General features: G+C 41.3%; 1 protein-coding gene across 1 annotated transcript in view; it reads left to right on the top strand.

Moving 5' to 3' along the window:
• The window catches only part of LOC121268948, a 38,041-nt gene extending 18,310 nt beyond the window's left edge, over window positions 1–19,731 (top strand). The window contains exons 6-9 of the mRNA XM_041173252.1: window positions 5,353–5,452; window positions 10,239–10,357; window positions 19,016–19,127; window positions 19,566–19,731. Of these exons, the coding sequence (XP_041029186.1) occupies window positions 5,353–5,452; window positions 10,239–10,357; window positions 19,016–19,127; window positions 19,566–19,622 (388 nt within the window). The 3' untranslated portion in view covers window positions 19,623–19,731. The remainder of the gene's footprint in view (window positions 1–5,352; window positions 5,453–10,238; window positions 10,358–19,015; window positions 19,128–19,565) is intronic.
• Window positions 19,732–23,924: the final 4,193 nt, after the last annotated feature.

The raw sequence follows: 23,924 nt of genomic DNA on the forward strand, positions 1-23,924 counted from the left end.
AAGCAGTCTGTGTTCAAATGTAGCAAGGCCTGGCCAACATTCAGGCTTGGGTTGATAAGTGGTAAGTAACATTTGTGCCACACAAGTGCTAGGCAATGACCATCTCTAACAAAAGAAAATATAACCTTCTCCCCTTAATATTCAACTGCATTACCATTGCTGAATTCCCCCACTATCAACATCCTGAGGGTTACCAGTGACCAGAAACTTAACTGGACCAGTTAGTTAAATACTGTGGCTAAAAATAGCAGGTCAGAGGCTGGGAATTCTGAGGTGCGTAACTCATCTTCTGCATCCCCAAAGCCTATCCACCATCTATAAGGCACAAGTCAGGAGTGTGATGCAATACTTTCCGTTTGCCTGGTTGAGAGAGGCTCTAACAACACTCGAGAAGCCCAACACCATCAAGGACAAAACAGCTCGCTTGATCAACACATCATCCACCAATTTAGACATTTAGTCCCTCCACCAACAACGCATAGTGGCAGCAGTGTGGACTATGTATAAGATAAGAACATAAGAACTAGGAGCAGGAGTAGGCAATTCAGCCCCTCGAGCCTGCCCCACCATTCATTACAATCATGGCTGATCTCATTTCGGCCTCAGCCCCAATTTCCCACCCTCTCCCCATAACCTTTCAACCATTTCAACTGCAGCAACTCACCAAGGTTTCTTCGACAGCACCTTCCAAATGTGCAACCTCTACCATCTGGAAGGACAGGGGCGGCAGGTGCATGCGAAGACCAGCACCCGCAAGTTCCCTTCCGAGCTGCACACCACCCTGACTTGGAACTATATCGCCATTCCTTCACTGTTGCTGGATCAAAATCCTGGGACCCTCCCTTCCCAGCAACACTGTGGATGCAGCTGCACCAGATGGGCTGCAGCACTTCAAGAAGGTAACTCACTACCACCTTCTCGAGGGCAATTAAGGATGGGTGCTAAATGCTGGCATTGCCAGCAATGGCCACATCCCATGAAACAATAAAAAAATGTCAGCTGTTTCAACTCAGCAGTTTGAAATGAATCTAGCTTCCCTCAAGCTTATTTATAATGTTGCATGTATATTTAGGCAGTATACCTCCTACAGTGCGCATCTCTACTAATGTTCCGACTGTGCCCTTCTATGCTATTGTTTTATGGTTACAAAGGCCTATCTGTGCTATATGTTCCCTGTAGAATCAAGCCTGTGCCTAATGGACTTATACACTGGAGAGCAGCTTTCTCTTAGAACTCTTGCAGTTAGCTACAAGATGTTACATAGAAAAAAAGGGGCCATTCAGCCCATTGTATCTCCACTGGCCAAAAAAGAGAAAAAAATAAACCAGCTGCTCATTTTTAATCCCACTTTCCAGTACCTGACCCTTGTAGTTACAGCACTTCAGGTGCAGATCCAAGTACCTTTTAAATGAGTTGAGCGTTTCAGATTCAGCCACTAAGTTAGGTGTGGATTCCAGATGCCTACCACCCTCTAGGTGAAAATGTTTTTCTTCGTGCCCCCTCTAATCCTTCTACCAATCACCTTAAGTCTATGCCCCCTGGTAATTGACCTCTCTGCTAGGGGAAACAGGGTTTTCCTGTCTACCCCATCTAGGCCCCTCAATTTTGTACACCTCAATTAGATCACAAAGCAGCCTCCTCTGTTCTAAGGAAAACAACTTTAGCCGATGCAATCTTTGTTCATAACTGCAAATTTCCAGCCCTGACAACATTCTTATAAATCTCTGTCCTCTCTCCAGAGCAACTGTCCTTCCTGTAATGTGGTGACCAGAACTGTATACAAAATTCCGGCTTTAGCCTAACCAGCGTTTTATACAGTTCCATCATTACGTTCCTGCTTTTGTATTCAGTACCTCACCCAATAAAGGAAAGCATTCCATATGCTTTCTTTGTCACCTTATCCATCTAACCTGCCAACTTCAGGGACCTGTGGGCATGCACTCCAAGGTCTCTCACTATCTCAACTCCTCTCAGTATCCTCCTGTTTATTGAGTATTCCCTTGTTTTGTTTGCCTTCCCTCCCACTTTTCTGGATTGAATTCCATTTGCCACTTTTCTGCCCTCTTAACCAAACCATTGATATCTTCCTGGAGACAACAGCCATCCTCTTCACTATCAACTACATGGCCAATTTTCACATCATTTACAAATTTCCCAATCATGCCTCCCACATTTAAGTCCAAATCATTGATATATACAACAAACGGCAAGGGCCCCAATACTTAGCCCTGTGGAACACCACTGGAAACTATTTTCCATTTGCAAAAACATCCATCAACTATTACCCCTTGTTCCCTGTCGCTGAGCCAATTTTGGATCCAACTTGCCACCTTCCCCTGTATCCCATGGGATCTTCCTCTCCTGGCCACTCTGCCATGTGGGACCTTGTCAAATGCCTTACTAAAATCCATGTAGACAACATCCACCGCACTACCCTCACCAATCCTTCTTGTTACTTCCTCAAAAAAACCTATTAAGTTAGTAATACGTGATCTTCCCTGAACAAAACCATGCTGACTGTCCCTGATCAATCATTGCCTTTCTAAGTGACAATTTATCCTGTGTCTCAAAATTGATTCCAATAATTTTCCCACCACCGAAGTCAGACTGACCAGCCTATAATTTTCTGGCCTATTCCTCGCACCCTTTTTGAGATATTGGTGCAACATTCACAGACCTGCAATCCCCTAGTACTCACCTGTGGATTGGAAAATGATCCTCAGAGCATCTTCTATTTTCTCCCTGGCATATTTTTTTTTAGCAACCTAGGATACAATCCATCCAGCCCTGGTGATTTATCCACCTTCAAGGATACACTTTCCTGCTTTGCTAAAATCCTCCTCATGACTAAAATGTAGTTGAAACATCAGTGTTTGAAGTGATGATATATAGGCTCTGATCAACATAATCTGGACAGACAGATCTGGACAACGATTTCACAAAATGTATGTTATTTTTTGAATGAAAATAAAAATTAAAAAGAGTAAAATTGGCTTATTGAAACAGGTACATCTTTCATCTGTTTTCTGAACACCTACCTTAATATTTAATCCCAGGGGAAGAAATTCTTCTCTGTTAATCCTCTGGAGCTCATGGTGGACATCTTGTGAGCACAATAGGAATGCATTTCAAACTTCTGGTTAATATTGTTGCAGTGTTGTCAAACTGATAATTAGAACAGTTTTGAGATAGCAACCATGTGGTCTTGTTTTAAGATGAGGAAAATCAGCGAATTCATGCTGGACCTGTGTAGGCGTTTTCCTATCAGTAGACTTGAATGTCATTCTAAACATATAAATTTCTTCCAATGATTTTTCCTCTCCTCTTCGCTCATAAGGGCAATGGCTCTTTGCTGAGGTATACTTTCACAGACATTACTTGTTCTTTGGTCCCTTGTCTATGGGACATTACTCATGTGTAAGCCTTCATCAGGGTTCATTACAGCTGAGCCCAGTGTATTAGATGTACACTCTGGCACATATTCAGTATTTGCCAGAGTGGGAGCCCTACTGAGTTTATGTACTCACCAGCATATAGTATTGAGGACAATTCTGATGCATTCTTGAGCTCCAAGGAAGTGATGTCACAATTAAAGCCTCTTCTTCAAACATCAGACTGTGCTCAAAGGGATTTCGATGTTGGAACGCAAAGACTGAACTTCTTAACAGAAAACTCGAATGTAATGGACAAATTAAACCAGTTGTCAAAATGATACCTGAAGGAAGAGGCTGAGATTTAAGCGAAAGCTCGTGAGGATTTAGAGTGGACTGTAAAGGTTGCCTAAATGAGCCAGTCATTATAGGCAGGCTCTTCATTATTAGAGTTAGTGCTTTCCCTGCTGCTAAGTTTCATACAGCAAAATCACCTATTAAGGTTTTTGCAGGGCAGCACTTTAAGAATAAGTCCTCCTATAAGATTGAGGCTCATACCTAAACCAGGCTAAAATATTTAGGCCAGCACCAGAATCTGTGGCCAAACTGATAGAAAATCAGGGCATAATGACTGATATAACAGGATTGCCTTACAGGTTGGAAAGGGCTGCTTTTATCTTGCAGTCTCCATAAACTTGATCTCATCTAAAATTCTGCTTTCTGTATCCTGACTCTCACTGGATTCCCATCTCTAAAACCTTATGCTTCTCCCCTCCCTCTTTTTTCTCCTTTAAGGTGTTCATCAAAACCTACATTTCTGAACAAACTTTTGGTCAGCTGTCCTAATGCCCCTTCCTTTGGCTAGTGCTCATTTTTGGTTAAACTCCTGTTAAGCACCTGGGGTTCTACTATTTAAAGACACTATATAAATGCAGGTTGTTTGTGAGTGAATTTTAAGTCTGAATTGTAACCAATGATTTGTCATAAAAATTGAGAAGTATGTTGCTACAGCCCTGTCAACTGCAATAAACCCAACTTTATATTGCATCTCCCCCTGTATCTAAATCTTCACGGTAAACATTGTGGTTATGCTAAATCCTGAGTAACATGTCTTATACTGGATTTTGTTTACAGAAGCATTGAGAAATGTGAAGCCTATTTTTTAATTAAAGTATAGAGCAAAATATATATACTATGGTTCTGTTCACTTAAAATGTCTATTTTAGACATAGGAGGTACTTGGATAGCAATAGTAGATGAAAGGATAACATTTACTGGTCAATTTGGGAAATTATAGATTGATTTTTAGGTGAACTGATGTAGGAACCATCTGTGTTGCAAGGAAATGTAACTCTTCTCCCTGAACAGACAAGTTAATTTGTGTTCAGATAAATGAAAAATAGTTATGGTCGTTGTTTCAAAAAAAAAGTCATAAATTAAACATTTCAATCCGATCCAAATTATGTTCATTCACTAGAAAAAATTACATCCATTGATTGGTAATTTGAATTAAATATTTTGCTTTTCAGTATATTATGATTGTGGATGGATGCAATTGTCTTCATATTGAGGCTCCATTCATGAGGTTCCTCCTTAACTACCAGCTATTGGCCAAATATTTTTGTAATACATATACTTGGAAAATGTACTTTAAATCTGTGGTTTTGAGAAAATGTTTTTCTCAAGCGGATGATTCTTTATAAGTTTTAAACATAAAATAACCTGCCAAATTACATTACCATGTGATCATTAGCAAGTGTGAGATGGAAACTGAGCACTGTAGCTGAAGGAAGTGTGTTCCAGGAATCTCTATGTTACTTGCAAGTGTTTTTTAACATTAGAAAATAAAAATCCCTGATCACTTGTCCCCTTTAAATGTTTCTTGTTAAGTGTGTAATTAAAATACCCAGCAGCTAACTACATAAATGGAACCACTTACTTCAGTATTTTAATTGTTAACTAAAGGACTGATTTCTTCTAGCCTGAGTGCACCTAAATACGCTACCAGGATGCCAAAAATTACACCAACTAGGAATGTAGCAAATCAGAATAGCAACCGCCCAAAAGACTTGAAGCTGAAGGTAAGTCCTGTCCCATTGTAAATTAAAATAGATTTTTGGAGTGGTGCAAATATATAACTCTTACCTAATGGCCCAGATTTTACAGTGGTAATGAAGGTGAAATTGTTAGCATTGCTGTCATTACTGCACCGAAACTGGCAGCAACTTCTGGAGTCCATGCATGTGCAGAGCCGCATGGAAATCCTGTAGATGGTATCAGTGATTCTACACTGGTGCAGAGGGTATGCTGTTGAGGCACCGCCCTCTCACCACTCCTCTCTCCTGCCAATACTGCAATCAATGAGAAATCAATTGAACTGACAAGAACTTCCACTCTTATGTTGTTAGTCTTACTGTAAAAACCATGTGAAAGTTACACTTTGTTGAATGAGATGTAACTGGGTGCACTGCACTAACTTCGTAATTATTGCTAAACATTCTCGCTGACCCTGAGAAGCTAATTTTATATTGGTGGAATGTCAAATTTCTCCATTATGTTACAAAAATTCATATTTTGTTTTTTTTAAAGTTTACCTTTATTTTAACTTCTATCTTAATACAATCAGACTATCTGGAAATTAAATTAAAATTGAAGAATATTAAGTGCTTTTAATTTGTGTGCTGTATGTGAATGCTTCAATTGGATAGGCTGCTTACCTGCTTGCTGATGATTTCACTGCTGCTGCACACCAAGACACCCCTTGACTTGGTGCCAGATTCAAACTTCAATTGGGAAAGGAGAATCCACACCGCAATGAGTGGGAGGTCTTTGTGAGCTGCTTTCTTTGAGGTCAGCAGCAAGTGTCATTGCTTTTCCACTGACCGCAAAATCCAGGCCAATATCTATCTATTAGATTGTGTGCCAGGTGTCACAATGAATATTTAATGGAAACCTTTTTTTGCTAGCATTAGTGAATAGAGGAAATAACTGATATCATAATCCTTTGCACGTCCTGTTTTTGCCTGTGATTTCTGTCGCAGATTGTTTCTCCCTCTTCATGATCTCCCACTGTCTGCTATTTTACTTGCTTCTGTGGGTCAGTGTTGTTCCCTGACCTGTTTAGCTGCTGCTGTCATTTGGTTTTAGTATTCAGCGCTATCCCTCCCTTTCTCACTCCCCAGTGAGAAGAAATATTATAAAAACTATTATATTATAATAAAACTGACCTAGATAAGCATGCAGAGTTTCAGCTGATTGCATCTGTTCTAGCGTGTTCACCACAGTACTCCCTGAAATTTGGGTGCACAGGCTTCTGTGGTCACATTACTCCATTGTTAATGACCTGCAAATGCAGTGACCAGCAATCAGTTGAAGCCTAATTTATGCTATGTCTTTAAGGTACAGTACCTTAAAGTCAGTTCTCAGGTATCCGAATCAGTTGTCAACCATTTGAATAAGTTCAAATTCAGTCACTTAATCTGTCCTTGAGCTGTGATGAGCAGTCAGTTGAAGCCCACATTGGTCAGTTTCTTAACTTTAATCAATTATTTGAAGAAATTTTCAGTAAGTTAGTTTAGTTCAGTAATCTTGAAGTCCCACTAGTCTGTTCCAGTCAATAATTGATTATAATTGATAATACTTCTTGATTACACTGATTCATGGGAAATTTTATGTTTAGGCTTATGCAAATGAGTGAATGGAAATTTTTCTTATCCTTACAAGGGATATGAGTGTCACTGGCAAGGCCAGAATTTTTTGCCCATCTGTAAATGTCCTTGAGAAGATGGTGGCAAGCCACTTTCTTGAACCATTGCAGTTCATCTTGTGTAGGTACACCCACAGTGCTGTTAGGAAGTGAGTTTAAGGTTTTTGACCCAGTGACACTGATGGAATGGTGATAGTTTCAAGTCATATGAGGGGAACTTGCAGGCGGTGAATTTTCAGTGCGTCTGTTGCCCTTGTCCTCTTAGGTGGCAGTAGTCACATGTTTAAGATACTGTTGAAGGAGGCTTGATGAATTGCTGCAGTACATTTTCTAGCTGCATCTGTGTGCAGCGGTGGAAGGATTGAATGCTTAAGGTGCTGATCAAGTGGGCTGCTTTGTCCTTGGTGGTGTTGCGCTTGAGTGTTGTCGGAATTGCATTCATCCAGGCAAGTAGAGAGTATTCCATCGCACTCCTGACTTGTGCCTTGTAGATGGTGGCCAGGCTTTGGGGAGTCAGGAGACGAGTTACTCACTGTAGAATTCCCAGCCTCTGACCTGCTCTAGTAGCCACAGTATTCATGTGGCTGGTCCAGTTCAGTTTCTGGCCATTGGTGGGGTATTCAATGATGGTCATGCCATTGAATATCATGGAGAAATGATTAGATTTTCTTCTTGTTGGGGATAGCCATTAACTTAGACTCGTTACTTGCCAGTTATCAGCCCAATTTTGAATATTGTCCAGGTCGTCCAGCATGAGGTCATGGACTGCTTTATTATCCGAGGAGTCTTGAATGGTACACTACACTAATCATCTGTGAGCAACACCACTTCTGACCTTATGATGGCGGGAAGGTCAAAGTCACTTGGGCGTGACTTCACAGAAACTGGCATTTTGAGCACGTTTTCCTGATTTTTCCCAGGCCAAAGCATTTAGTCAGTGCTCTGAATCATAGCAACAATGATAGCCTGGTGGAGCACTGGGATCAAGAGTATTACCAGGTGTCAGGAGCTGTTAAAGGATTGTTGCCTGCCCATAAATATTTGTCTTTTTTTTTGAGCTAAATATGCCTTTTGGGGCTGAGCGAACCAGTTTAACAGATAGGATTTTAGAAGCCATGCTACAGCAGATCTCTCAATGAAGGGTGGACCTATGTTGTGGTGGATGTCATCCAGCAATTTCTCATCAGTCCTCAAGCAGGCACTGAGCATTTAAAGCACTCATCAGGTGCTCTCTGGAACTATTATTATTAATAACATAAAATGCTAGAGCTTTATGAGCCTTGTGCACAGTCTGTACACAGGTTCCACCTGCAGAACATTGACCTATGTTGTCAATGTGCCGTGTAGGAGAGATGCAGAGTTAATCTTAGGCTTCCTCACCTAATAACGTGGATTCTCATCCCTAAAGTGTTGCAATTCAAGCCCTGTTGCACCGAAAAGGATATTCAAGATCATAATCAGTTTTTGAAAAACCCAGCAAGCAGGCATTTTGGGGTAGTGACAGATGAGGCCAACTTATTATTGTTGTATGACTCCACATAAAAGGGAAAATTGGGTGTGACACAAAAGTGTTCTGCATCTCTGCTCTGTGTTAAGTAGACTGCTGCTTTGTCAGAAACTTGGTGGTACTCCATTTTTGGCTGAGAATTATGTGTCTTTTTAATATTTTGCTGGCTGTCCTTCCCTGCCTTTTTTTTTCACTTGGTCATCCATCAATGTAGCACTTTTTGTGAGGAGCAAATTGAGTATCAAAAGCCTCTCGCTGCATGACTTTTTCAGTTGCTTTTCTGCATACTGCCCTCCGTCTCTAATAATGAATTTGGCTGAAGTCAACGGAGATGCACATTGCCTTTATATGCCTTAGAACAAGGATTTAACAAGCTAAACCTGACCGATGTATGGGAGTAGTTTAAATATTCATAACATTTCAGTAGCCGAAATCAGGAAACAAATGGTGAATGGTAATTCCCTCATGGAATCTGGATATCACACGCAAAGCTAGTATTTACTGCCCATTCCTAATTGCCCTGGAGAAGATGGCGGTAACCTCCCTATTTAAACTGCTGCAGTCCATATGGTGAAAGTACACCCACAGTACTGTTAGGGAGCAAGTTCCAGAATTTTGAACCAGCAATGATGAAGGAAGAGTGATATATTTCCAAGGAAAAATGGCGTGTGACTTAGAGGTGGTGCTGTTCCCTTAAGCCTGCTGCCTCTGACCTACTTATGTGATAGAAGCCTCAGGTTTCATTTCATCAAAGGTTTACTTAAAATCAACTTCTGTCATGGCTGAGGACCAAATTGAGGTAAGTGTTACAGTCAATCATTTTTCCTAGTACAATGCATAAATACAATAGAAAATAACAGAGCTGAGTAAAGTAACATATTGGTCATTTGATTTTGGCCTTTACATTATCAGGATTCTAAGTTTAACAATCATTAGAGTTTATTCATTGTGCAGATGAAATATAACACTGGCCTAGCCTTAAATCTTACTTTTTTACATCTTAATTCAGTTAGTTGTTTTGAGCTCTGTAGCTGGTAGCTACTATGGGATCTTTCTGCGGGGTGCAAGTTGTGAAGTTTGGGGCTTGGCAGTGACCTTGCAAAAGAGTGACAGAATTGATTGTCAGGTTTGGGAGGAGCTGCCAAAGAAACTTTGGTGGGTTGCTGCAGTGGTTCTTGCAGATGGCACATCTTGCAGCCACATTGCAGCTCCAGTGGATGGGGTGCCAGTCAAGTGGGTTGCTTTGTCCTGAATGGTGTTGAGCTTCTTGAGTATTGTTGAAACTGTACTCATCCAGGCAAGTGGAGAGTATTTCATCACACTTGTGCCTTGTTGATGGTAGGAAAGTTTTGGGGAGTCAGGTGATGAATCATACACCATGGAATACCCAGCCTCTGATCTGCTCTTGTAGCCATAATATGTATGTAGTGGGCCCAGTAATGCTTCTGGTCAATGGTAACCCTCAAGAATGTTGTTGATGGTAATACCATTAGTACATAAAAGCTGCACTAGGTTAAATAAAAATATTATTCATGAGCACAAAATCTGTATATAATACAATGAGAATTTTCACTCCCTTGACTCCTATATATTTCACAGAAGCATCCATTTGCCAAGTATTCACTTGCTGAATTAACTATGATTATTTTAACAGGAAGTCCCCATGAAAAAGGGCAGTATTGAAACAGCCAATCTTCTCATGCTAGAAAGACTAGCTAAGGTAATGGCTCCTACTCCAGGTGGACCAAGTTGGAAGGACTATGAATCAAAAACGTAGGACATTGTTTTACATTGCTTCTCTCAATATGCATTAAATTAGCAGAAAAATACTATTGAGTTCATTCTTTAATATTTAAAATCTTTGAGAAGTTAATTGGGTTACTGATTTTTTTTAAAAAACATGATTTATTGCCAGGTCAACTGCTGGCACTAAAAAAATGCAAAATAATAGAAAAATGTAATTTTAAAACATTTATTCATTCATAGAATGTAGGCATCATTGGCAAAGCCAGTATTTATTGCCCATCCTTACTTGCACTTAAGACGATGGTGATGAACCTCCTTCTTAAAGCGCTGCAGTTGATGTGGTATAGATACATCATCCAAAATGCTGTTTGGCGGTGGGGGGGTGGTGGTTTCTGGGATTTTGACCCAGCAATGATGAAGAACAGAGACTTGTTTTCAATTCAGGATATTCAGGATGGTGTGTGACTTGCAGGGAAACTTGAAGGTGTTGGTTTTTCCTTGTATCTACTGCCTTTGCCCCTCTAGGTGGTAGAAGTTACAAGTTTGGAAGGTGCTGTCGAAATCTTGGCATGTTGCTGTAATGCACCTTGGATGGCACAAACTGCAACTCCATTGGGCCAGAGGTGGAGACAGTGAATGTGGAGAATATGTAGAATGTGAAGGTGGTGGATATGGTGATGTTGTGCTTCTTGAGTGTTAGAGCTGCACAAGTGGTGAGCAATCCATCACACTCCTGACTTTTGTCTCATAGGTGGTGAAAAATCTTTGGGTAGGCAGGAGGTAAGTCACTCTCTGCAATATTTATGAGGCTGGTCCAGTTAAGGTTCTGGTCCATGGTGGCTCCCAGAATGTTGATGTCGGGGAATTGGACAATGATAATGCCATTAAATGTCAAGGGGAGATTGTTAGTCTCTCTCTTGTTGCAAATAGTCATTGTCTGGAAATTGTGTCACATCTCAGCCCAAACCTGAATGTTGACGAAATCTTGCTACATGTGGGCACGAGCTGCTTTGTTATCTGATGAATTGTGAATGAAGCTGAATATTGTGCTGCCATCAACAAACATCCCCACTTCTGACATTATAAGAAATAGGGGCTGTAGTAGGCCATTTAATCTTTCAAGCCTGTTCCTCCATTCACCAAAATTGTGGCTAATCTTCTACTTCAAGTCATTGGTTATTAAGGGGCAGTGGTTAGAGAGAGAGAGAGCTTGCAAAGCTCTGAAAAGAGTACAACAGCTACAGCTTTTCATTTCTTAATTTGGTTGTTTTGCCAATTTGTAACATTGATTTTCTATTCCAGCATCTTATAACTCACTAGGCATCTTTTACCGGTTTTCAGAATCTGCCTATCACCATCATACAACTATCCTGATTTGGGGATTTTGGAATTTAATAAAAAAAGCAGCAATTTTTATATTCCCTTGGAAGGAGTGATTAATATCATCTATGACATTATCCTGGTAAGAACCAGGAGTCAATTTTTTTTTCCTCCGAGGGATCTTTTTGAGGGAAAAAAAGGTTGACTAGCTTAATTTTGTTGAGGTCTACTTCAGGAGCAAGTTTTTGGTTTTTGTGGGCAACTTTTTCAATTTTATAAGAGGAACTCAGGATACCTTTTTTCCTTAGTGCCTTGGTATTTTCTCAAATTTGAATTCTAAATGTAATTCTCAATTTACAATAGTAAACTAATATCAGATTCATTGCAAACTCCAACTATTTGACACAATGAAACAGAAAAGACAGGTATAAAAAGCAGTTTATGTGAGTTTGTAATAGACCAAATGAATTTTTGCATGGTTAATCGTGGGTAATACCCATCACATCTCTGGAGACCCCAATGTGGCTGGTGCAGCTTTATATCATTCGTAAATGATTGAATCAAGCAATGGTATTCAATGGGAAGCTACAGAATATAGGATTTTGGAACTAGCATATGCAATCAGAAAAATAAACAACTGGTATGAACAAAGTCAGTCACAACTGGGATAAGTAAACTGTCCAGTAGCTGTCCCATTGATCCTGCAAACATCACAACATAAGCAGTTCTTCCAAGGGGAACTTGTCCCATGTTTACATTTCTTCACCAGCTTCCTGACTCTAGTGTGCATTTACAATTTTTTTTCTGTATTCTTTCATAGGATGTGGACATTTGTTGCCCATCCCTAATTTCCCTTGAAATGAGGGCAAGTTAAGAGTCAACCACATTGCTGTGGGTCTGGAGTCACATGTAGGATAAGGACAGCAGATTTCCTTCCCTAATGGACATTAGTGAACCAAATAGTTTCATAGTCACCATTGCTGAGACTAGATTTATATTTCAGATTTATTAATTAATTAAATTTAAATTCCACCCACTGCTGTGGTGGGATTTGAACCCATGGCCCTGGGCCTCTGGATTACTAGTTCAGTGACATTACGACTCCACCACCACCACCCCTTACTGTAATATTTATAGTTTCAGCTGATGAGAGGTGATTACAAACATAAAAGGTCTTGACAGGGTAAATAAGGAGAAACTTTTTTCAGTGGCAGAAGGGACGTTCACCAGAAGGCAAAACTTTAGGAATATTAGAAAAACAATGAAATATGTCATAAGGAAAAGTATTTTATACAGCAAGTTATGATTTACAAGGATGGTGGAAGCATGACATTTACTAGCAAAAAGATACTTGACAAATATTTGAAAAGAAAAAAATTATAGGGCTATAGGGAAAAAACAAGGGGTGTTAGAATAATTAGATAGCTCTTTTAAGGAGCTAGAACAGGTTTAATGGGCTAAATGGCCTCATAAGCTGTATCAATCTATGAGACTTGTCTTACCTCAGATGTTGTACTGCCCCTCCCTTCAGCACTTTCGTAGCATGCTATCATTCTCCGTTTGGGAGACTAAATGTTTGACTTCCTGGTCATTATATTAATTTGTAATTCCTCATGAGAAGGGCATTGATTGGAACATCTTAGTCACCTGGTTATTGACTTTTTCTGTCACCCTATCACTTGATGCATTCTCCAACTCAGAGCTACATTTGGCGAATTTCATACAGCCGTTTCCAATCATTCCACAATATTGGCACACTGGGTACTAACATATTACACCCAATGCCAACATCTGTTTATTGGAGGAAATGGGTTCATTTATTTTTGCCTCGTTATCTCCTTCCCCACCTCTCCCTCTTGCCGCTTCCCTGACCCTCTTGCTCTCTGCCTCCCTCTTCCCCAAGCCCTCAATCACAGCATAACTGGGCTCATATGAAACAGAACTGTTTCATGAGTTAAGAAATAATCAAGGCTGGCACGGAGGGATTGGTCTGCCATTCAGTATCTGAATGTTAGGATGCAGAATTTTTTTTGGGTAATTTATTCTTATTTAGTTACCATCCAGGCTCCTGAGCTTTCTTGCAATGTAATGTGTAGAGTAATGGGTTAATGGTTATGTTAATGAGGCCATGATGGTATTGATGATGTAAGCATGACATCAAGATTCAGGTGACTAAAAGGCTCCAAGAGAGCAAAATGCAGAACAGTCTGTGTCCTGGAAATCATGTGATTACCCTGAGGTCTTTGTAAATAGTTCTTAATAAATAATTTCAAGAAAATCATATGCCAACTATCTCGAGTCTCTCATGGAATAAGCAAAGCCTCATCAAGGTATGGTAAGACTACAAAACATGGTAATAGATCGAAATATGGCAGCAGTATTGAAAGCCACAGTTCAAGAAATTGAGGCCATAGATTGGTAACCCATGGGTGAAGATTTTGGAACTGATCGACTTTGCAATGATGAAGAGCAAAACCAAAAAGTACCTTGGTAAGGCAAAGTGAGACATGCACAATGTTGACAACCATTGAACAGCCACTATCCTAGCCAACATATGGAGTGTCTGCAGCATGGGCAGTGATAGGAGCTCTGGAGGAGACAGTTTGAAAGGTACAAAATGTCTTTGGGTTTATAAGGAAAAGCATAGTAATAGCAGGTCTGTGCCATTTTATATGCAGTTGGGATCATAGCTGATGATGTGCTGGTATGACAAGATGTCAAGGAGATTTTGGCATTCTATTACAAGGTTTTGGGAGCTCCCAATAAATGCTTCAGCCCTAAGAATAATCTAATCATATAGCAAGATTCAATCAGAGGAGCCAAAGGCTGGGTGAATCCATTGATCCCTTTATTACAGATTTATAGTGGCTGGTTAGCAGTTGTGTCTATGGAGCCTTAAAGGACATGTTAATTCACGATCATACCATAGTCCACATGCTCGATGACATGCTGTTAGATTTGTTTATAATCCAAAGATGATTTGACCTTCGAGGCAGGCAGAGTTGTGACAGAATCAGGATGTAAGTCAGAGAGGTGTCGAGGTTCAGGAAGGGTTAATTCAGTATGTAGGATCAAAGTCAGGAGCCTGTCCACCGAAAAGCTCACCAAACCCGCCTCAGGAGTTTTAAAATGTTCCAGATGTGCCAACAGACAATACCACTGCGAAGATTATCGACATTTTGAACAGTTCTGCAGATCTAAAACACAATTCAAGGGAAGAATGCTAGAATATCTTCCTGATCCTTTTGAGGCCCAAGAAATAGGGGACGCACCTTTCCAACCTGATGATTCCTAGGCAAAATCAAAGAAGCCAACAAACAGTTCTGGTCTGTAGAGTTGGAAGTCCAAGGATACAGAGCAGAATTTAAACCGTTCTGGGCCTGAATTTCCTTCTCCCTCACCGGTGGGCTTTTAGGCAGGGGGTGGGGGTGGAGCGTAAAATTGAAGGAACAGAATTCCCTCTGAGTTCCCCTCTGCCCTGACCCCGCAATGATTTTACGCTGGGGCGGGTAAACCTCCGACAAGCTGCCTGCTCTTGCTCCAGTTGAGGCCTTTAAGTGGCCAATTTTTGAGCTGTTTGCCGCCCAGCCTCAATTCCTAGGCAGGTGGGAGGATTTACCTGGATAGGGGAAGCCGGAAAATGAGAAGCTTAGGCCTCGGGTGGGGAGGATGGTAGATGTCACCTTCATCAGAAGTCCTCTTCTGACTTTGGGCAACCACCCACCCTCCCCACCCAGAGGTCCAGTAGCCTACCTTTGAAGAAGGTACTAGAGAGGTGAATTTGCCAACTTATTCCTGCTGAGCCCACTGATGCATCATCAATTGCCGGCTGACAGCAGTAAGCTATCCAGGGAGAAAGAGATGCTTAATTCTAAGTTGGATCAAACCAATAATAGAGGAAGTTCAGAGCTTATTAGTTCGTACGAATGTAAGCTCACACTTGAATCTCACCAGCAAGTCATGGGTACACTGAAGTTGCCTTTCAGTGAAGAAGCAGAGGCCAAAACTACAGACCTTCTACAGATGAAGAGCACTTTGCAGAATCTTCATATAGATCCAGGTCCGAAGGTTTATTCCATTGTTGAAGATGATGTAGCCTTATCTTCTCATGCTGACACTGCAATTCCATTGCCCACAGCGGAGCAGCCTCACTCTGAATGGAATGGAAATGATGCCACTACCTACAGAAAGTGAAAATCCTACCCTAAGAGTAGCAGGGAAGTTGCCTTCATATCCTGCAATGTCTTCAGGATATTCTTCATTCTTCTCCTTATCTACCAGATTTATTCAGGTCTCAGGTGTTGACTACTTTTCATCGTCACAGCAGCAGTGAATGGTACCACTGTGAAATTCTTCATCGAAGTTGAAGATGCATCATTTTCTCAGGCCTTCCCTCAGTGTGCCATGCTGAAGAAGATTACTATGGAGAAAATATCAGTTCTCTTCCTTTTCAGGGGGATGTGATCATCCAAGTCCTGAAGATTTCTCCCTTGAGTCAGTTGTTCACTGGTTATGTTTCACAGCTTTTATAGTCAAGTCGTCGTGAGGGTCTCAACCCAGGAATTGGCAGTTGTCAGAAGCTGCTATTCCACATGTGATTGGAGGAGAAGCTCCTTACAGATTCTGTCTCCCATGCTCACTGCCCCTCCCATCAAACTCTGCATTACATACAGGGGCGACCAGTCTTGAAGTCTTCACCCTGTTGCTCATCCAAAGCGAAGATAAGGGAACGCATGAGCCCAACCACTTCCACCAAGAAGGTGACAACACTGTTGGAGATTGGAGCCTTTGGTGACAGCGTGGGGGTGGTGGTGTGGTCAGGGCCAGGGAGTGTCTTATGTCGGGGGAGGTAGGAGTTGGATGGAAACTCTGAACATTGCAGCAGAATTACAGATATTGGGAATGTAATGTAAATAGTTCAACAAAATAATGTAACAATTTGGAGATTATACTTTGGGAAGTGGGGGGAGTGTTGGTGGGGAATGTAGAGTAATGATTTAATAGTTATGTTAATGACACCATGATGGTATTGATGATGTGAGCATGACATTAAGAGTCAGATGACTAAGAGGCTCCAAGAGATCAAGACATAGAGCTTGTGTGTGTCCTGGAAACTATGTGCGGACTCTGAGGTCTTTGTGAATAGTTCTTAATAAATAGTTTCAAAGGAAACTATATTCTGATTATCTCAAGTCTCTCAGAATAAGCAAAGCCTCATCAAAACATATGAAAATCAAAACTACAAAACATGGTAACAGATCGAAACATAATGTATGCAATTGAAAAATGTATTTGGGCTGGAAAATAAAGCTAACTTCTGTGTAGTAACTTATGCACTTCCTTTCCTTCCACCCTTCTTGCTCCTCCAATTATCGATTCTGCCTGTGGAGCCTGTGATTGGAAGAGCTAGAACAGAAGCATAGGAGAGACAGAATCTGTGATTGGAGGAGAAGCTCCTTACAGATTCTGTCTCCCATGCTCACTGCCCCTCCCATCAAACTCTGCATTACATACAGGGGCGACCAGTCTTGAAGTCTTCACCCTGGCCTTCGAGTTTTTGCATGCCATTTGTAAGACTTCCAGAGCAAATTCTCCTGCCACCTCTTTGTATAGAACCTTGCTAAGGATTTAAGCTACTGCACTGTCACCTCAGCCAGGCAATCCTGCTCCACTCTTCCTGTACATAGAGCTAAATTCTGAACAGCACACTTCAGCTCTTTATCTCTTGTCATTGACAGGATTTTAGATGGTTGAGCATTTGTTCCCTTTTGCAATATTAATCCAGACATCTAAGCTTTTGAATCCAAACTGAATGAAATAAGATTTAAGTGCAATAATTTCCATCCCTTTTATTTCTTTAGGATGAAGGCTAATTCACACTTTCCATCTGTGGTGTTTGTCCAACAATGCTCAGTCACTCTCACTGCCAACACTTAATAGAAACCTAACAGTTTACATTGAACCAGATACATGCAGCAACTTTGATTAAAATTAAAGCCACTCATTGATTCTAAACTGTTGGCCATAATTATTACAGGAATTGTTGACACTGCAAGTTTTCATATTCTCCAATTAAATATTTGAAACTGTCTAAATTGGTGGAGTCAAATGCCTGAATCTGTGGTGCGGCATAACGAAGTAAAAGGGTAATTGTTAACCTTGTCATGTGTTATTCCCATTCATGTCACACATTAGAATGCAAGCTTCCAGTTAGGGTACATGAAAACTACCTGAGTTTGAATGAAGTGTCATAAACATATAAAACATTAACTCTGTTTCTCTCTCCACAGATACTGCCAGACCTGCTGAGTATTTCTAGTGTTTTATGTTTTTATTTTATATTTGTTTTAAGTGTTGAGAGCCTGAATTGTAACAGTGTTATCATAATGCACCAAAGAATCTGACAAAAGACAGCAAGTGATTAGGAAGGCAAATGGAATGTTGCCATTTATTGCAAGGGGAATGGAATGTAAAAGTAGGGAAGCTTTACTGCAGCTGTACAGGGCCTTGGTGGACTACATCTGGAGTACTGTGTGCAGTTTGGTCTCCTTATTTAAAAAAAGGTATAATTGCTTGGGAAGCTGTTCAGAGAACGTTCATTGGACTCATTCCTGTGATAAAGGGGTTCTCTTAACAAGAAAGATTGAACAGGCTAGGCCCATTAGAATTTAGAAGAGTGAGAGGTCACCTTATTGAAGCATATAAGATCCAATAGGGTGGATACCTGGAGGATGTTTCCTCTTGTGAGGAAGACTAAAAGCAGGGGGTGTAGTTTAAAAATAAGAGGTCTCCCTTTTAAGACAAAGATGAGGAGAAACTTTCTCTCCCAAATGGTTCTTGTTGTGTGGAATTCTCTTCCCCTGAAAGTAGTGGAGGCTGTATGGGTCCTTGAATTTAACAGACAGATTATCATTCGGCAAGGGAGTCTAGGGTTATGGGGGACAGACAGGAAAATGGAGCTGAAACCATAACCAGATCAGCCATGATCTTATTAAATGATAGAGCAGACTTGAAGAACCAGATGGCCTACTCCTGCTCCAATGTTCCTACGATGAAAAGCCATTGCACTTTGCACAAAGGTATGTTATCAGGTATTGTCATTGGACTACAACAACATTAATGTGCAGCAATATTTACATCAGACCCACTATGTGTCTGAACTCAAACAGTAAAAACGCCTACTGAGAAGTTACTTTGATTGTGATCCTGGGTGGTTGTCATGCCGTTTATTAGTCACATTAAGTACATTCTGGAAGATGTATAATTAGGATTTTTAGGAGCTATAGGAGCAAGGCACCCGAAAGGGCTATAGTTCCATGGCATCACTGAGCTGTGTTATTTAATCACATAACTCATTTCCTTTAGTTATGCAACGAATCAAAGATCAACATCGTTTCCTAGCATTCCCAAGGACAGGGGTGGAATGAAACAGAAGAAACAGAAATATAGCACAAGTGATCAGAATGATAACTGGAAGGTAGGACCCACCTCTCAGTTCTTTGCATGTAGTTCATGCATTTTACCCCTCTCTTTCACTGAAGCTAGTAACTGGGTGTAATTCCTTAAGCAGCTAAAGCCCTTCTGTCTCTCAGGTCTGTGAGCCTAAGTGTTGTGTGTCATGGTCCTTTAAACCATGGTGTATCACAGTTATGAGTGTATCATAGCTAAACCTTCTCTTGCTTCACCAAGTGTCCAAAAGTACTCTTTGTAACCATGATCACTGTACAACAATCAGGAGTGAAATCCACAGTGAGCATTGCAGTTGTTTTTTTTTAGTTGGTGAGGAACTAAATAATGGGTTAAACATGAATTTGAAACATAATTTCAGATAGTCTCTGATGCCATCTTCAAAGTGAACTTGCTAGTCTCAGATATAGGTCTTTTCTTATTAATCAAATCAAATATTCTTTTACAGGACATCAACCAAAAACTCCCTCCTGTCTCCTCAAACCATAAGAAAAATGAAAACTGAAAGGCCAACGTTAAGGATTTGATAAGAAGCTGGAGTGATAGTACAGTGGCATCTGCTATTTGAAGTGCACTACTCACATAATGTGTTGATCATTGTGCTCTGTTTCTATGTGGGGTAAATAAACTGCAGTTAATAAAACTGTTCACTACTGTGATTAAGCCGTTTTTGATTCTTTAAGTGGCACCGGACACAGTGAAACCATTTTTTCTTTTCTACACCCTTAAATTGGGAAGGGACAAACTTAGAAACCAGTTGTACAAAAGCAAAATACTGCAGGTGCTGGAAACCTGAAATAAAAACAGAAAAATGCTAGAAATATTCAACAGGTCAGGCAGCATCTGTGGAAAGAGAAGCAAGGTAAATGTTTCAGGTCAGTGAAAAGTTAGAAGTGCCATAGATTTTAAGGTACTGAAGGGGTATGGGGGAAAGGATGGAAAAAGAACAAAAGGGAAGTTATGTGATAGAGTGGAAGACAGGAGGGATTAAATGACAAAGGAGTTGGCGGTGAAGGGCCAAAGGAAGTCCTAATGGGACAAGTAAAGAAACAAAAGATGTGTCTAGAGGCAGTGTGAGTGGCAGAATGATGAACAGCAGCCATTGCAAAGAAGGAACAGGGAAAAACAAGACTACTACTGAAACCAGCAAAGAAAGGAAACAAAATGGGACCAGAGATTACGGTCTGAGATTGTTAAATTCGGAAGGCTGTAGGGTGCCTAATTGAAAGATGAGATTTGTTCCTCGAGCTTCATTGGAGCACTGCTGGAGGCAGACGACATAGTGGTCAGCATGAGAGCAAGGTGGAGAATTAAAATAACCCACAAATGGAAGCTCGGGGATATGCTTGCGGACTGAACAGAGGTGTTCTATAAAGCAGACTATTTGTAAATATGTCAAAAGAGGTCAATAGCAACTTGCATTTATATTGCATCTTTGATGTTAGTAAGCATCCCAGACATTTCACACGCATGTAGTATGACATCAGGCCAAAGAAGGAGCTATTAGTAGAAGTGACTTGGTCACAAAGGTAAGTTGAAAGGTGGGTCTTAAACAGAAAGTGAGAGGTAGATACAGAAGTTTAGGAAGGTAATTTGACTTTGTGAGAGAATATGGAGTTGGAAGCTCAGCTGATGGTCAAATAGATTACAAAAGGTCTGCTTCATCTTGAGATGGCATCAGTAGCCAGGGAATGGAATGTGTGATGAGAGCTGAAGAAAATGGCTTTGATCTCCCCAGTGCTGAATTGGAGGAAATTTTGGGAAAGCAGTGGAGGAAGCGAGAGTGGTGTTGGTGAGCTAGAGTTGGAGATAACCTGTGTATATATGGAAACTAGTACTTCCTGAGTAGGGGCACTTACAATATTAGCTAGCATGAGGGCCAAGAAGGGAAGTTGAGTGGTCAGCAGTTCAGTGGGAGTAGAGTCAAGAGAGCTAAAAGTCAGCCTTTTGAAAAAATGAACTCAGAGAGGGCAAGACGGAAGATCTGAGAGACACTAGAGAAATATTCTTGTCCAGTGCTAAGAATGGGTTGGTGGTGGGGAAGGGAAGGGAGATAGAGAAGGGAGGAAGTGGCAGAGGCAATTGAACATTAGTGACAAAAAAGGTGATGGCGAAAGGAATAGGGGTGAGGGTTTAAGGAGACATTTGAAATTAGAAAAAAGAAGCCAGTGTTTATCATTGCATTCCATGATAATCCTGAAGTAGTTATTAGATTTGGCAGAGGAATGAGGAGCTTGATGTGGCTCAGCCAGTTCTGGTGATTAATGGCTGAATTGGTTGTGCACATTTTTGCGTTCAGGTTTGCATCCTTGGTCTTAATGGAGCAAAGGTGGAGGCCATACCGGGTTACAAACAGGGTGGGTGAGCGCAAGGGTTTTGCTGTGAACAAAGCATCAGGGATTGAGATGAGGATGTTGTAGAGCAGATCAACAGCTGTAGAAGCAAATTGAGGGTCAAAAGCTAGGCATTTGGTAGTCTGAAAGTGCCATTGTAAGTGATGGGAGAAAGTTTTTTTCCACAGATGGGTGCAAAAATAATTGGGTTGGAAGGGGATTGTGATTGATGAAGATTACAAGAAAGTGCCTGTGATTGTGATGATCTCAATTGAGAATTCAAGTGAAATGTCAAGGACGAGGGGATAGTCTGGAGGGAGGGGTTAAGGGAAGACAGGAGGGCAGCGAACTCAGAAAAATGTTGCAAATGATTTCTCACAAACAGGTCAACTAATGTGTCTGCTACAGTGTCGGTATTGTGGAACAAAGCATGTGATGTTATAATGATTTTCACAGCAACCACTTCAGGCAGACACACTATTCAAACAGTTACTCTCATTAGACATTGAGAAAGAAATTAATGATGTTTATTTTTAATTTGTTCATGGGATGTAGCTGTTGCTGGCTAGGCCCATCCCTAATTGCCCTTGAGAAGGTGGTGCCTTCTTAAACCGCTGCAATCCATGTGGTGGAGGTACACCTGCAGTGCTATTGGGGAGGACGTTCCAGGACTTTGACCCAGCAACAGTGAAGAAATGACAATATAATTCCGAGTCAGGATGGTGTGTGATTTGGAGGGGAACTTGCAAATAGTTGTGTTCCCATGCATTTGCTGCCCTTGTCCTTCAAAGTGGTAGAGGTCACAGGCTTAGAAGGTGCTGTCAAGGAGCCTTGGTGAGTTGCTGTGGTGCATCTTGTGGATAGTACACACTGCTGCAACTGTGTGTCGATGGTGGAGGGAGTAAATGTTTATTGTGGTGGATGGGGTGTCAATCAAGCGAGCTGCTTTGTCATGAGTGGTGTCAAGCTTCTTGAGTGTTGTTGGAGCTACTCTCATCCAGGCAAGTGGAGAGTATTCCATCACACTCCTGACTTGTGCCTCGTAGATGGTGCACAGGCTTTGAGAGTCAGGAAGTGAGTTACTTGCCGCAGAATTCCCAGCCTCTGACCTGCTTTTGTAGCCATGATATATATATATATGGCTGGTCTAGTTCAGCTTCTGGTCAATGTTAACCCTCAGAATATTGATGGTGGGGGACTTAGCAATGGTAATGCCATTGAATGTCAAGGGACAATGGTTACATTTTCTCTTGTTGCAGATGGTCATTGCCTGGCACTTGTGTGGCACATGTGTTATTTGCCACTTATCAGCCTATGCCTGAATAGTGTCCAGGTTTTTCTGCATTTAGACATGGACTGCTTCAGTATCTGAGCAATCTGAACATTGTGCAATCATCAACAGACATTCCCACTTCTGACCTTATGATGAAAGGAAGGTCATTGGTGAAACAGTTGAAGATGGTTGGACCTAGGATCTTATCCTGAAGAAACCCTGCAGTGATGTCCTGGAACTGAGATGATTGACCTCCAAAAATCACAAACATCTTCCTTTGTGCTAGGTATGACTCCAACCAGGAGAGAGTTCCCCCCTGCCCCTCCGATTCCAATTGACTCCAGTTTTGCTAGGGCTCCTTAATGCCACACTCGGTCAAATGTTGTCTTGATGTCAAGAGCAGTCACTCCCACCTCACCTGGAGTTCAGCTTTTTTGTCCATGTTTGGACCAAGGCTGTAATGAGGTCAGGAGCTGAGTGGCCCTGGCAGAACACAAACTGAGCGTGAATTAATAGATTATTGCTTTGTAAATGCCACTTTGATAGCACTGTCGGCAACAATCTCCATCACTTTGCTGATGATTGATAGTAGACTGATGGGGCGGTAATTGGATGTGTTGGATTTATCCTGCTTTGTGTGGACAGAACATACCTGGGCAATTTTCCACATTGCTGGGTAGATGCCAGTGTTGCAGCTGTACTGGAACAGCTTGGCTAGGGTGTGGCAAGTTCTGGAGCATAAGTCTTCAGTGCTATTGCCGGACTGTTGTCAGGGCCCAAAGCCTTTGCAGTATCCAATGCCTTCAGCTGTTTCTTGATATCATGTGGAATGAATTGAATTGGTTGAAGACTGGCATCTATGATGCTGGGGAACTCTGGAGGAGGCTGAGATGAATCATTCACTTGACACCTCTGGCTGAAGATGGCTGCAAATGCTTCAGCCTTGCCTTTTGCACTGATGCACCGGACTCCCCTATCATTGAGCATGAGGATATTTGTGGAGCTGCTGACTCCAGTGAGCTGGTTAATTATCCACCACCATTCACAACTGGATGTGGCAGGACTGCAGAGCTTAGATCTGATCCATTGGTTGTGGGATCGCTTAGCTCAGACTATCACATGCTACTTCATTTGTTTGGCATGCAAGTAGTCCTGTATTGTAGCTTCATTAGGTTGATACCTCTTTTTCTGGTGTGTCTGG

This window comes from Carcharodon carcharias, chromosome 23 (genome assembly GCF_017639515.1).
Source record: "Carcharodon carcharias isolate sCarCar2 chromosome 23, sCarCar2.pri, whole genome shotgun sequence".
Lineage (NCBI taxonomy): Eukaryota > Metazoa > Chordata > Chondrichthyes > Lamniformes > Lamnidae > Carcharodon > Carcharodon carcharias.